Source organism: Gadus macrocephalus, chromosome 8 (genome assembly GCF_031168955.1).
Source record: "Gadus macrocephalus chromosome 8, ASM3116895v1".
In the NCBI taxonomy this organism is placed as follows: domain Eukaryota; kingdom Metazoa; phylum Chordata; class Actinopteri; order Gadiformes; family Gadidae; genus Gadus; species Gadus macrocephalus.
In genome coordinates this window covers 22978163-22992856 of record NC_082389.1, presented here as the reverse complement: position 1 = coordinate 22992856, position 14694 = coordinate 22978163, and the positions used below count along the sequence as shown (strand labels likewise).

The window sequence follows — 14694 nt, the reverse complement described above, 5'->3', positions numbered from 1 at the left end:
CGCTAATTTTCAGATGTCAGTGCTGTTCGAAATCGAATATTCCGCGGTGCACTAACCGGAAATTACGATCACGACTGCCGCCGCGGCTCCTCCCCCTCAATAAACATCCGGCTTCGAATGGTGAACTCTCTACGCCTAGCAGCTATACAAAGCTATAACAACTACAAAAGGACTCAATTAATGCAGGCTATTGGAAAATGCGCCGACTTTGGCTCAGCCTGGCTCCGCCCTCTTCCGCTACGTAGCTGAGTGGCTGCCGTTGAGTACGAAAAGTGTACATCGCCATATGTCCATGATCGCCACCAAGCCCCAAGCATGGACCCCAAGCCACCAGGAACAGTGCATACTTCCGCAATCCACCAGCAGTGTTGCCAACTCTTCAGTAAGAAAATTATCTATTGAGTTCCTGCGCCTGTCGTCATAGTTGCTGGTCACGTGCCGAAAAACGATAGGCGTAGCCATTTTGGCAGTAATCGCGTCAGTTATCTGGCAGGCACTGGGTGTGTTCGAAACCGCCTACTTGCTTACTGCTTACTACCTACAAAATATTTGGCTTACTTCTCGAATCCTTAAATAATGATTGAGTAATCCATTTGAGTAATCGACGTTCAGAAGACCGTCCTTACTTAACCACCTCAGATGACGTGAATCAAATGACGTGTCAATAACCTACCGACCGGGCGCCGTTAATAAACATTATAAATAAATATATAAACGTCACATTTAACGTTACAGTACACCTTCAACCTAAGGATTTGCGGTGATATGTTAAAACAATTGTTAAACAATTATTAAAAGCACTGCTGCTGCGGCTCCCCGTTTAGCGCCATTGCTTCCACTGTTCTTTTGAATAGACGCAGTGCATTCTGGGGCAGTTTAGTACGTCTAGTAAGCTAGCGATGCTTACTCAAAATCTTTCCGGAAGTAGAAGACATTCGGATACTACTCGCTTACCTAAACTCGCTTACTAAGTTCTCGCTTACTCAATTTGACGTCATAGTTAGTAGGAGTAGTAAGCAAGTACGCGGTTTCGAACACACCCACTGACTGGCTGTCACGGTGACACAGTGACACTTGACAGGATGGTTGACAACTGTTGTGCACCAGGTTGCCGAAACAGACGAGGGAAGAAGAAGGGATGTTCGTTTTATCGCATCCCAAAAGATGCAGCGAGGAGGGAAATGTGGTTAAGTGCTATTAAAAGAGCCAGGAGCCAACAGAACAACAGTGAAAGGTGGGACCCGCCGGCCGTTGGATTTCGGTTGTGCAGCGAACACTTCATATCAGGTGGGTGACGAATACAGTACAATGTTACAAAAAGTTTCTGGTCAGTTTAATTTTACCTAAGTACTTGAATCATACCATCCAGTTATTATAACTAGCGGACATAGTGACGTCCCTTTTTCAAGATATGGTTCTGGCGCAGCCTACCCAGTTAGCAAATTAGCTTGTAGTAAGCTAGTGGTAAACAAACCCGTGTTGACATTCCTTTTTATTTTGTAGGGAGAAAGAGTGACAACCCTTTATGTCCAGACTTTGTGCCATCGCTTTTTAGCTATCTTCCGTCTCCAGAGAAGAGGAGACGGAAAGCTAGACTGGAGGTGTTCAACAGGAGGCAGAAGGCGAAATTGCAGAAAATAGAGCAGGCAAAGCTATGTGCAGAAGCCACCCGTCTAAGGTGGGTAAAACTAGTTGTTAGATCAAGCCCCCGTCTGATTGATTATTTTCATGTTGGGTCTACTTGTGATCGGTGTTCAAATAGGTAACTGCCATGATATGGTTATAAACAAAAACATCACACCAGTCATTTAATGAAGGATAATGTCATGTGATTTCCATGAAACATCCCAAACTGTAAACGTGTAAACATGTCATTGTCATCAGTATTGTATGCATGATAACTTCATTTGCTGCTTCTGTGTTTTCATCAGGGCATCAACTGATTGTCCCCAAAACAATGCAGCAACAGAAGACCAAACCACAGAGCCCTCCATCACAGAAGACCAAGTCATAGAGCCCCCCATCACAGATCCTTTGGAAGACTCAGGTGATGAAGATCCTGTCCAGCCTGATCCAGCAACACCACCATGCACCTCTGAAACCTGTAGTAAGCGCATCAAGTCTCTTGAGCTAGAATGCCAAGCTCTAAGAACTGAAAATATGTTGTTAAGGGACAAAATAAGTAGGAAGACCCTGACAGAGATAAGTTTGCAAAATGATGATAAAAAGGTGAATGTCCTCACTGGGTTAGCAACCTATACATGTCTGATGACCATCTTTCAATATTTGACTCCATTTCTCAAACTTAAGGCATCGATAACATGTTTTCAACAATACATGTTGACTTTGATGAAGCTGCGAATGAACTTGACATTTGACTTTTTAGGTTTTTATTTTGGCATTGACCCAACTACTGTCTCCAGACACTTCAAACACTGTGTTAATTTGATTTATTGTAGACTGGTGCCAAGTCTAGTGGTGTGGCCTGAAAGAGAATCTCTAAGAACATCTCTTCCATATGTATTTAGAAATGGCGGCTACGAGAAGACTGTATCATAGATTGTTTTGAAATATTTCTAGAGAAACCAAGTAGATTGCGACCCAGTGCACAGTGTTACTCAAAATACAAATCACATCACACCATGAAATATTTAATTGCCTTTTGCCCTCAAGGTACAATTTCTTTCATTTCTACTGGATGGGGAGGTCGCACCAGTGATAAGTTCATTACAGAACACAGTAATTTTTTACCCAATATTCTCCCAGGAGATGTTGTTTTGGCAGACAGGGGGTTTCTGGTGAAAGAGTCTGTTGAAAGGTGTCAGGCTGAATTAAAAATTCCAGCATTTACTCGTGGGAAAATACAGTTAGATCCTGTTGACATAGAGAATACAAGATCTCTAGCCTCTTTAAGAATTCACATTGAAAGAGTCATAGGAGTACTTCGTCAGAAATATACTATCTTACAAAACACTGTGCCAATAACTTTCACAGATATAGAGACAGAAAATGATGTTACTTATCTTGATAAAATTGTGAGTATGTTGTGGACTAACAAATGTACCAGATTCTGTGGTGCCCTTTGAGTGATGAATTTGTGTGCCAACAGAAAATAAACCTTTTTGATTGCTTCTCACTTGTTTGTTGTGACTACTTTTCTCACTCACTAGATTTGAATGATCTATCCATGTTTTATGATCGCTACAGATACTACTACAGACAGTCAGACACAGAAGAGAACAACATTGGCTTAACAGTTTTTATTAACCAATTAAATATTTACATTGCATCAGCTAGTTCATATTCACACATTGTGTAATTAAGTAAGACTAAATAATTAAGGTTTTTTTTTGGGCATTGATTAGTTTCCTACAGCTTGGACACACCCACTGTTTCGGTACCCTTTTCATCCGAAGGCAGGTTTGGTGGAACTTCTCCACGGCACAGAACCCTGAGGCACAAACAAGCATGTTCCCTGCCGCAGGTGCGCGGCAGTAGCACCACTGTTGCTGGGGATTGGTGTTTGCAGTTGCTTGTTTTGGTGCAGAAAACCATTTGCCTAACAACTCTGGGATTATACATTTTATAAAGAAGGTACGAGCAAGTTCAAGTTCTTTTTGGAAGAATTCTGAGTCGAATGTAATGCGTTCCACAAAGAGTGAATCATCTTTTTCTGTCCACAGAATAAAATCACAGTAATCACATTTCGTAACAAATAGCTGCATCTGGACTTGGTGGAAGTATGCTTAACTGGTCTCGCTTAACTTTAATTTTTCCTTGGGAATCTTGTTCCAGGCAAAAGTGTCCAACAGACTGTACAGCTTCACTGATAGAAAGGTCCTTTGCTGAAAATGGACACTTAATTTCTATAACCCCTGTACCACAGCAGCTGCAGGAAACATACCCATCCGGTGAGGCCCCAATAAATGGGTGGAGAGTTGATATTTTAAATCCGGCTGGTCTAATCAGGACATCTCTGTGTGATAGACGATGTTGCATTTCGTAGTATTTTCTGGCTAGTTCTTCATTCTTGCATCCCCAACTGAAGAAAGAATGTAAATATTAGGTTTTGACAATAGTAATGCCCCCCACATTACTACTTCCCTGCCCTTAACAAAATGTTTACTGCTGTACTTGGTTTACCCTTCTGCTCTTTTTTTTTTAAAGAATAGCCTAGTACTTACTGCATTTACCCTCTCTGTTCATTCACCTCACAACTTCTCTATGCTCATGAATACCTGGTAGCCTCACTGCTGAAAACATGGGACTTTGGGTCACATATCTGTCTTATGAGAGACACTGCTGGCTTTCTTGGTTCTGTTCTTGTTGCTGCTCTGAAGGTAGATCCTGTCACCCTACCACTCCTCTGATCAAACCAAATTCTGGACTTGGACTGGGCTTGCGTCTCCTCCTCTACAATATCACTCTGAAGAAAACATGCCAATCCAGTTACTCAGTTACTCATTTACATTGCAAATTAGCAGCACACACAGAACATGTGCACATAACATGGTAGATCTTAGATTTCAGTCAATAGTAAAAAGAATATGTTCTCTACCTGTTGTTCAGTGACAGTCAAGTCATCAAATATTCCTTCTGCACGCTCTTGTAATTCAGCCAGGCTCAGGTCTCTTGCCTTCTTGTCGTACAAACTGGTAAGGGGTTCAGGTAAATCAAGCTTGACAGCCTTTGGTACATAGGTTGTGGCATACCCGGGAACAACTGACAGAACAGCAGGTCTGCAGGACTTCCCATCTTGAGTCCGGCACTGAGAGAGGTTTTGGTAGAACTGCGCTTGCTCAGCAGCAGTCAGGGGTGGGAAAGATGGGGGCGCAGATGTACCCTTGGTGGAATTCCCCTTTTTATTTTGTTGACTACTGTTGAATATGATGTCCTTTCCCTGTTGGTACTCCACATTCTTCCCAGCATCCTCACTGGGAGAGGTCCACTTGCATTTTTTGGACGTGCAGCTGATCTCCTCATGCCTTGCATTGTTTTTTTCCCACAGTCTGAAGAGCACAGCTGACACATGAGAACAACTCTCCCCAAGTCCTGCTGTGCAGTTACAGTGGGCTCCCATCACTACACCGTCGTTCCTCACCACCACCCATGGCTTCAGTTGACTGTCATTCAGCCGTTGGGAGTGATTAACCTATGTATGAAATTCAAAAAATATAAATTAAGGTTGAAAATGACAGCCACTTAGGTTGGGTACGTTCAAAAACACAAACTAGCAAGTTACAGATGCACTGCAGTAGCTACCCAAGATAATAAACAAACATGCTAACGTGAAACTGCCGTACCTAGTCAAGCTAATAAACAAACAATGCTAACGTGACACTGTATCAAACTGGGATAATTTAATACTTACCCTTGCAGTGATGATACCGAAGTCTTTGGATGCAAGAAAAAAAAGCACCCCAGGAGCGTTATATGGGTCACTTATATTTAAGCGATGTAATTTTCCAGTATAAAAACGAATTTCATCTAAACTAAAATGGCACGTATACTCGCTCGGTAGGAACTCTTGAAGGCTGCTGGCGCTGGTCGTCATGTTTACTGCCAAAATGGCGTCCGACAACCAAAAGTCACGTGACGCAGGAGCTCAATTGGCTCTCCTAAAAGTCGCTAGAAGACGCTAGATGACGTCTTCGCATAATTTGCATAACTGGAAGTAAAAATCCCATTCATTTTCTCCATAGCATAGCCATTATAAAACATTATTAGCCCTAATTTCATCACCATCCAAGGGAGACTTAAAAGACTTGATATAAGGCCCTGTACATGACACAGTTTGCAAAACATAGTTTATGGCACAGAAATCTACCTTGCAATAGTGACAGTATGCTTGTGTGTCGTCTCCAATAAACGGCTTTAACCAGCCCTTAAAAGCTTGCTTCCCACTCTTTTCTATATTTGTGTTGGTACAGTTTTGACTGCGACATGGTAAAGACAGTTTGTGTAGCCTATTTGTCACAGAAAGGCACACACACACACACACAGTGGACGAGGTGAGGTGAGTAATGCCGCTTTTCCACTGCATGGTACCAGCTCGACACGACTCGACTCAGCTCGCATTTTTTGCGTTTCCACCGCGGTACCATGGTATCTGGTACCTGAAGTGGCTGCTTTTTCTAGTACCTACTCGTTCTAGGTTCCAAGCGAGCTGAGCCGATGCTAAAAGGTGACGTCGGCAGACGGCCGGCGACTGATTGGCCAGAGAGTGTGACGAAGTCACGAGAGCGACATGGCAACCATGCTGGTAACATCCATAGCAGCGCCGCAGCCAACATGTTCCACTTCTCCAACTTCTTCAACATGCCAGCTAATAATAGTAATGCGATCGATGTCCTCCATTGTTGTTATGTGGGTTCTGTCCATGTGTGGGTTGCGTATGTGTTGTTTGCGTCGCGTACACAAATACGTCACGGCCCTTTCGCGCAGCCGACCCCGCCCACGTCCAGGAGGTACTATTTGCGGTGGAAAAGCACCCGTGCTGCTACCGTGTCGAGTCGTGTCGTGTCGAGTCGTGTCGAGTCGAGCTACATGTGCGGTGGAAAAGCGGCATAAGTGACTGAGCCAGTGTGAGTCAAACTGTGACACAGTGATTTATTTAGTGCAGTGATTTATTATTTTATTTAAACAAAGAAAATATGACATTATCCTGCCCTGACTGTACGTCAGGGGGCGGGATCAGTCGGCGGCGGCTTGCTGGCCGGGACGAGGATTCATATGCAGCCCGTATGCCGAGGCGTGAACGTCTCCTGTTAGCTCCTGCTAACAGAGCAGCTGGGAGGGACTGCTGCGCGAGGACTGGGCCGCCTGTAAGTGCTTTGAGAGGGGGAGGGGCCGCGCAGGCAACCGCTGCTCGTTGTGAAGAGATAATAGCGATACGTGCTTTCACCTCAAAAAGTCGCCAAAAGTCACTAAAACCAGAAAAACAAGCTAGATTTGTCGCTTTAAAAAAAAAAAAAAAGTCGCCAAAGGGGGCTGAAAAGTCGCTAAATATAGCGACAAAATCGCTGAGTTGACAACACTGTCCACCAGTGCTCAGCGGCCAAGCCTGGTATTGCAGCTGTTTAAGCGGGCTGTGGGCTGTGGACGGGTCCCTCAAATCATAGAGCCAGAAGTAGATATCTCCGTTCACTTCAATACAAGCGGGGAACAGGAATGTGTCTCCGCAAAAAATGTCTGGATAACAATCAAAGGCTCATAATTATCTTTATGCCATGTCCTAAAACAATGCAAGTTTTTTCTTTTCAAAACGCCACCTCAAGCGTTTTATTAGCCGTTTACTCTAGGATACTTGCACAAGCACTTCCTGATTCGCCGTAATACAGCTCCACAGCTTCCGGTTCCAAGATGGCAACGTTATACACCCGTGTTTACAAGAGCTGCCGACAATAAATATCACTGATGTACATCGTTTATGTAGGGAAACAAAAACTCTGACAAGCAAATTGGAGAAGGGGTTTAGGCTGTATGCTGTGACCTATATTCACAGCTACGAAGGTAAGAAAACTACGTCTAACAGACGCTAGCTACTGTCAAAGTCTAATCTGTCAGTTAACTGTCACTTTCTAACGTGTATTACGATGCAGAAACAGGAAATTCCAACAAGATTTCTTAACCAGTGTTTTATATCAGCCCTGATGTTTGCCTGTTATGTTGAGTAATAATAGTTTAAGTATAGCCACGGTTTTGCGTGTATAAAAGTAACATTACTTAGCCACCTAACGTTTCTTTCCATGTAGTAACATGTTATAGATGTGATGATGCGAGTAACCCAGTACAAATGAAGCTTAATGAATTATGTTATTTCATTCAGTGTCCAATAAAGACAAGCTGACAGTGCAGGTCAGCGTGAGAGCCTTGTGCTACAGGTCGATGGGGAAGAGCGAGGCTCCACAGTTTGAGTCTAGGCAGGAAGCTGTGTTCATCCCTGTTCAGTGGTGTTTGTTCGGTTAAGCAGTAGCTAAGTGTAGTCCTCAAGGGCCACCAACTTGAATGTTTTTCATGTCTCCCTGTTTTTCCACACACAATTTAATATAGTCAAGGTAATGAGTACAAGACTATAACTTTTCAATATTCAAGATATTTATTGTCGTTTGCACAGCAGAAGTACAGGTACATTGGAATAATTGTGTGATTCTTGGAGTCCGCTTTAAAAAAAAAACACATCTTTATTTTAAGAGGGAGAGAATATATAACACGAAGCATTCAGGATGGTAGGCTTTTTCTAGCACAGTTTAAGTACTTACCTTCATAAGAACCAAGTTGTTTTTTAAACCCATGATGCTGAGGTTATATTTCTAAGGATTTACCCTTTCTCTTAGATCAAGCTTTGTGATTCATCACCAGTGATGAAAAAAGAAAGTTAATCTATGGGCTGGAGCAGCTGTCTCAGAGGAAAAGAAAAAAGTATAGCTCAAAAACAACAAATACAAATGCAATGGCATCACGTATAATTACATCTGTAACTACTTATAAAGTACTGTTGATGCACGTGCAGTTGCGACAACTTCTTTTTTCTGGGCAGCTGATTTGGCTCTGGAAACACGGACCATCTTGTAGAGACAAGGCTGAATCAAAGACCAAAAAGGTATCAGATGGTTGTAGCTGGCAAATCTATTCACAAAAGACATCACATAAACATTTTCCATTAGAAGTGTACATCAAAAGTATACCTTGTTACCAAAATAATGTCAACAGTAACTACTAAGATTAAGATTTTATCGTGTATATATATATATATACACATATACATATATATATATATATATATCAGAGCTGTCAGTTAAACGCGTTATTAACGGCGTTAACGCAAACCAATTTTAACAGCGTTAAAAAAATTATTATAACGTCGTGCAAGCGAAGAGAAGGAAGGAAGAAATCACAACGACACGTCGGTAACACTCTTAGCCGGCGCGGTGTTTGGATTTCGCTACGCAAAGGTATTAACTTACAAACTGCTTTTATAGCGGTCGAGGGAGAGGCACTGCTCTCAGAGCCAGCGACAAAGCAGAGTACAAACAGTGAAGTGGAGCAGAGCACATCTTTAAAAAAAAAATCGCGCAATTAACGCAATTCTTTTATAAAAAAAAAAAAGTTTATTTTTTTATTTTTTGGCTCAAAACAAAGAAGCAGTAGCCTGACTGCTATGTTCAAATGACATTTGTTCAAAGCAGTCGTTTAATTGCACTATAGAATCTTTTTTTATATCGTCCTGTTTTGATCAGTATATGCCAATGTTGTTATCAATAAAAAATCATTTGCACAAGGCAAGCCGATGCACTACACCATGTTGATAAGAGAATTAAAATGAAAATAATTATGGGACAAAGAAATCAAGGGATATTTAGCATAGAAAAATAATTTGCGATTAATCGTGAGTTAACTATGACGTTAATGCGATGAAATATTTTAATCGCTTGACAGCTCTAATATATATATATATATATATATATATATATATATATATATATATATATATATATATATACACACACACACACACACATACATACATATACATATTAAGGCTGGGGGTAAACGATTATTTATCAAACGATTAATCGGGCGATTATTTTATCGATTAGTCGACTAATCTAATGACCAATTGGACGTTTTTTTTTTTTTTTCTGTTGCTCGATTAATACAAACCATAATGTATCTCAAATAAATACCAAAAAATTCTTAATAATATACTTTATTTAATACGGAACCCGTAAAGGGACATGAAAAAAATGTGCTTGCGCTCCGCCTCCAACTACGAGATGGTTAGTTACATCTTTCCTGCTGTCGGCTCCCAGACCGAGGAGCACAGGTGATACGTTCCCTCCAGGTCCGATGCGCTCTCGGGGGCATGACCCTTCACTTTGACCGACAGTGAGTCTGCTTATAGGTCGGAATATGATGGAATGAAGCGGCCACCGATTCTTGACAGGCTGGGTATTTTATTCTTACACACAACCGGACTCGTTCATGACTTCACTAGACTGACACGCACGCTATCGCTCGCTCGTCCACCTACTCGCTGACGACACACACACACACACACACACACACACACACACACACACACACACACACACACACACACACACACACACACACACACACACACACACACACACACACACACACACACACACACACACACACAGCCAGTGATAGGCGCACGATGTTTCCCCATGCTCATGAGATACTTTCTCGTGCGCACGAGATACTTTCTAATGCGCACGAGATACTTTCTCGTTTGAGATGCTCCAACATTGCTGTCGTGCTCTTGTGATATGCCAACTCCATTTGGCAAAGAGTGCAAATCACAACACCTTTCCGTTTAGGACTTAACTTGAAGTATTTCCATACCTTTGATGATTTCGTGCGCGGACATTTTCCTTTATTGTGACTTTCGTCCATTTCTCAGTCGAAAATCGTCGACCGAGAAATTTGACGTCGACGAATTTTTGACGTTGACGCGTCAACGTCATCGACGCATCGCTACAGCTCTAATACATATACATATATATACATATATATATATATATATATACATATACATATACATATATATATATATATATATATATATATATATGTAGCAGGGTGACCTGTATTTCTCCCATATACCTGTTTCAGCCTCAGACACAGAGCCTCAGACTCCCTTTTACCTGTATTGTGACTTGTGCCACTACGCAACGGTTGCTCTACCGGATGGCGTCGTACTCGTAACTAATCCCTGGCACTCAGCTGACAGGTTTGTTTAGTTTCAGGGGTTGACATTAAGGTTTCAAAAGCACTTGCCCATCGGGCAAGTACAGGTCAGGTTCGACTTGCCCGAATGTGATGTTCACTTGCCCAAATTATAATCAGAATCTTGAACAGGCCTCTTTTTGCCAGGCATGCGGCCTGGTTTTGGGGGGGCTCAGAAAAATCATCCAAGCTCAGACTGAAGCTGAATGTTAGCTTCAACACATGTTGTGTTTAAAAAATAACAAAATTCCCTTTGTTTACTTATGTATCGAGCGGTCACATTGTGCCATGAAGTGATTTCAGTCCACCGTTGCAACCTATTAAAGCTATCGCCAAGTTATATGCAGGGCTCCAGAGTGCGCCTAATTTGGGCGCACATGCGCCTCGAATTCGGGGTAGTAAGACCAAATATTTTATTTGGGCGCACCGGTGCGACTGAAAATGTATCTGGTATAATTATTATTATTTATTTTTTTACAGAGGAGTCTATTCATAATATTGTAATAACCACGGAAGAGGCAGTGAATGAAGTATTGATTAGACAGTGATTTATTAGACACCTAATAAACCGTTGGAACACGCAAGACCGGTAACAATAGAAACGCCGGGAAACAAACCCGCGAAGCCCAATCCAGGGGCCTGTACTACGAAGCTCGATTAGAGGGTTAGCGAGGTATGTTGAGCTGAAAGCCTGGGTTAGCTGTACCATGAAAGTCGATCTCTTTAAGCGTCGCTGTATCACCATGGTGACTTAAGGTACGGCCACACCAAACGCGTCACCTGCGTACCACGCGTATAAAATCGGCAATTTTTCCATAGGGAAGCATTGGTGTACGCGCGTATGAGGTGCGTACAGCGTATCATGCGTACCAAGCAACATTTTACTCGCTGTAGGGGCGTATGAGGCGCGTACATATACGCGCGTATATATACGCGCGCACATATACGCGCGCACATATACGCGCGTACATGTACGCGCGTATATATACGCGCGCACATATACGCGCGTACATGTACGCGCGCACATATACGCGCGTACATGTACGCGAGGAGTTCAAAAAATTGAACTTTTTATGCTCATACGCGCCGCAATAGCCAATCAGCGTTGAGCTTGACCCGACGTCACTGGCAGAGAGTAGTGAGCTTGGACAGAAGCATACGGCCGACATCTTTCTTTATTCTGTGTGGAAATAGTAACATAGTTACGCCATTAAATGCTTTTATGGAAACATTTCTAGCGAGAAATGTGCATTTTACTTTCATAATGTTCGCTCGGTGAATGTGAAGGATGTTTGGTTTGATAGTTATGACGAAGAGGGAACGCTCCGTTCACTTGCATGGACAGAGTCTCTGGTTACTAAAGCAACCTCAACGTCTTGGCGGACTATATATCTGCTGATCAACACTACGAATGCTGGAAACACACCAGACACACCATGTGAAGTTATTTAACCCGATTATTGTTATTTATATCCGAGATTACTTAATCTAACCCGATCTAAACTCTATCACCCAAACACGGCGACGTTTGGGTTTCCTACCTCGGACTCCAGAGCAGCCATGTCCATGGCAGCCACGGCCGGCAACTTTCTTTATTCTGAGTGGAAATAGTAACATAGTTACGCCATTAAATGCGTTTATGGAAACATTTCTAGCGAGAAATGTGCATTTTACTCTCATAATGTTCGCTCGGTGAATGTGAAGGATGTTTGGTTTGATAGTTATGACGAAGAGTGAACGCTCCGTTCACTTGCATGGACAGAGTCTCTGATTGCTAAGCAACCTCAACGTCTTGGCGGACTATTTCTCTGCTGATCAACACTACGAATGCTGGAAACACACCAGACACACCATGTGAAGTTATTTAACCCGATTATTGTTATTTATATCCGAGATTATTTAATCTAACCCGATCCAAGCTCTATCATCCATCCAAACACGGCGGCGTTTGGGTTTCCTTCCTCGGACTCCTTAATCCTCGGACTCCTTAAATGGTCAGATACGCGTGTATCTGACCATTTTTGACACAAAATGGTCAAGCAACATTTTCGCTGCGTTACGCACGTACATGGTACGCGAGGTACGCGCTTGGTGTGTTCGCACCTTTACGCTCGCAACCAAACCTGGTCGGGAGCAGCTTTTCAGCGAGTCTACCCGGAGATCGGCTACTTATATTGGCGTGCGCAGCTTCCTAGCCCCTCCTCCGATAATGGCGTCACCATTTGTGGGTGTTCCCATGGACCTCGACGCACTTATCGTACAGGCGTCTCTCCGGAGACAGAGGGTTTTTCGGGACAGAACCTTTCCCTTGGCATTGTCTGACGATATTCTTTATGAGAGATACAGATTCGGCATTTATTTAAGGAATTTATTTAATGGTCAAGATATTATTAATCAATGGCGTAAATATCGACGGTGCAACCGGTTGGTGCAGCTGCCCGGGTTGCCCCCCCCCCCCCCCTCAACAACTCAAAACTTGGGTGCACCATAAATACGTGCTGGTGCACCCAAATAAAAAATTTAGGCGCACCAGTGCACCCAAGGAAAAAGTTAGTCTGGAGCCCTGATATGTAGACCTGCATGATTTCATGCAAATGTACTTAACTAAATGTCAGAGGTAGTAGCAAAGATATGTTTTTTTTAACTTTCACGTTTCTTGTAGCTCTAACTGAATAATCACAATCGCGTTTTTAGTAGTGTTGTCAGTCACGATACTGGATTTTCTAACTTTGACACTATACCTGGAAAAATATCGATATTCTATACCATTTTCGATATCAGGGGAAAAGTTTTTTTCAGGAAAGAACATACCCAAAGTAAATAGAGTATATCTCCACAACTGCAAGGGCGATAATGTCATCTTTGTGCCATAAGAAAGATTGTTGTGCAAGTGAAATATTCAATGGGGATGATACTTGGTTAAAGTGAATAAAGCCATGGAACACAGCATAAGTGGAAGATAACATTTCCACCTGAAATAATTATCAGTTGGTCGTTATCATTTGGGAGCGATGTCTTACTACAGGGTGTCCGCGGAGGTCTTAAAAGTCTTAAAAAGTCTTAAATTAATTTTTCTAAATTTAAGGCCTTAAAAAGTCTTAAATTCGTCAAAAATGTCATATGCTGGTCTTAAATTTATAACTCGGAGGTCTTAAATTTGTCGGGGCAGGGTTATTTATTTTTTTATTTTTCTCGCGGGACTTTTCGGGAAGGAGATGTATGAGAGGCTACTTTCTTGCTAGCTGCATATATAAACGGATGTCTGCGCGCTTGCTAGCTAGTCTGCAACAATGGGTAAATGCAAGTTCAACGTCAGTTGGCTGGAAGACGTCCGTTTCCGAGGTTGGCTAGCGTCCGTTGCCAACCCAGAACAGGCCAGATGCATTCCGTGCAAAAGTAGCCTACATTCAAGCTCGGCACCATGGGGATTAAGGCTGTCGTCAGCCATATGCAGAGCCAAAAACATAAAACCTCTGCCAGGAGCCACACACAGACCCCAGCCATTTCTACGTTTTGCATCTCTGCCCCGGCGCCACCGCCGCAGACGGTCCGCGCTGCTAGCACTGACCTGAGGGTAGCATTTGGTGCGACACCAACACTGAAAGCGGAGGTGTTGTGGATTCTAAACACAGTGGTCAAGCACCAGTCCTACAACTCGAATGAGGGGATAGGAGATCTCTTCGGTTTGATGTTCCCTGACTCTCAAATCTCGAGCACCTTTACTGCTGGAAGGGACAAAACGGCGTATATAACTCGCTTCGGACCAGCGCCTTTCATCCGAAACGAGCTAATCTGCAGCGTCAACAAGGCTGATTTTGTTTTGATATGAGACGTTGAACCACGCCACCAAAAGCAAGCAACTTGACGTGCACGTCCGATATTGGGTCGGAGATCGAGTGCATTCCCGGTACTTGGGCTCGCAATTCATGGGGCCCCACA

The 14694-nt window shown here is 42.8% G+C and overlaps 1 protein-coding gene and 1 long non-coding RNA gene across 3 annotated transcripts; one reads left to right on the top strand and one right to left on the bottom strand.

Moving 5' to 3' along the window:
* Nucleotides 1-168: 168 nt before the first annotated feature.
* Nucleotides 169-3136, top strand: LOC132463647 (uncharacterized). 2 transcript variants are annotated; one of them, XM_060059948.1, is made up of 4 exons: nucleotides 169-382; nucleotides 1108-1287; nucleotides 1504-1678; nucleotides 1932-3136. In XM_060059948.1, the coding sequence occupies exons 1-4, from the start codon at nucleotides 316-318 to the stop codon at nucleotides 2557-2559; spliced, it is 1050 nt and encodes a 349-aa protein (XP_059915931.1). In that variant the 5' UTR covers nucleotides 169-315; the 3' UTR covers nucleotides 2560-3136. The 2 variants fall into 2 exon arrangements, 1 of the variants encoding a protein (XP_059915931.1); XR_009527090.1 differs by lacking the exon at nucleotides 169-382 and having other exon boundaries at nucleotides 741-1287; nucleotides 1556-1678.
* A 52-nt stretch (nucleotides 3137-3188) lies between these two features.
* On the bottom strand, nucleotides 3189-6005 carry LOC132463648 (uncharacterized). Its single transcript, XR_009527091.1, has 3 exons — nucleotides 5372-6005; nucleotides 4559-5152; nucleotides 3189-4042 (listed from the first exon to the last, which is right to left on the bottom strand). It is a non-coding gene; the product is annotated as an uncharacterized LOC132463648 (long non-coding RNA).
* Nucleotides 6006-14694: the final 8689 nt, after the last annotated feature.

Coding starts and splice junctions, on each gene's coding strand:
- LOC132463647 (XM_060059948.1), top strand. CDS start 316: ATGGACCCCAAGCCACCAGGAACAGTGCATACTTCCGCAATCCACCAG. Junction 383..1,107: donor GCAGTGTTGCCAACTCTTCA/GTAAGAAAATTA, acceptor GTTGTGCACCAG/GTTGCCGAAACAGACGAGGG. Junction 1,679..1,931: donor GCAGAAGCCACCCGTCTAAG/GTGGGTAAAACT, acceptor TGTTTTCATCAG/GGCATCAACTGATTGTCCCC.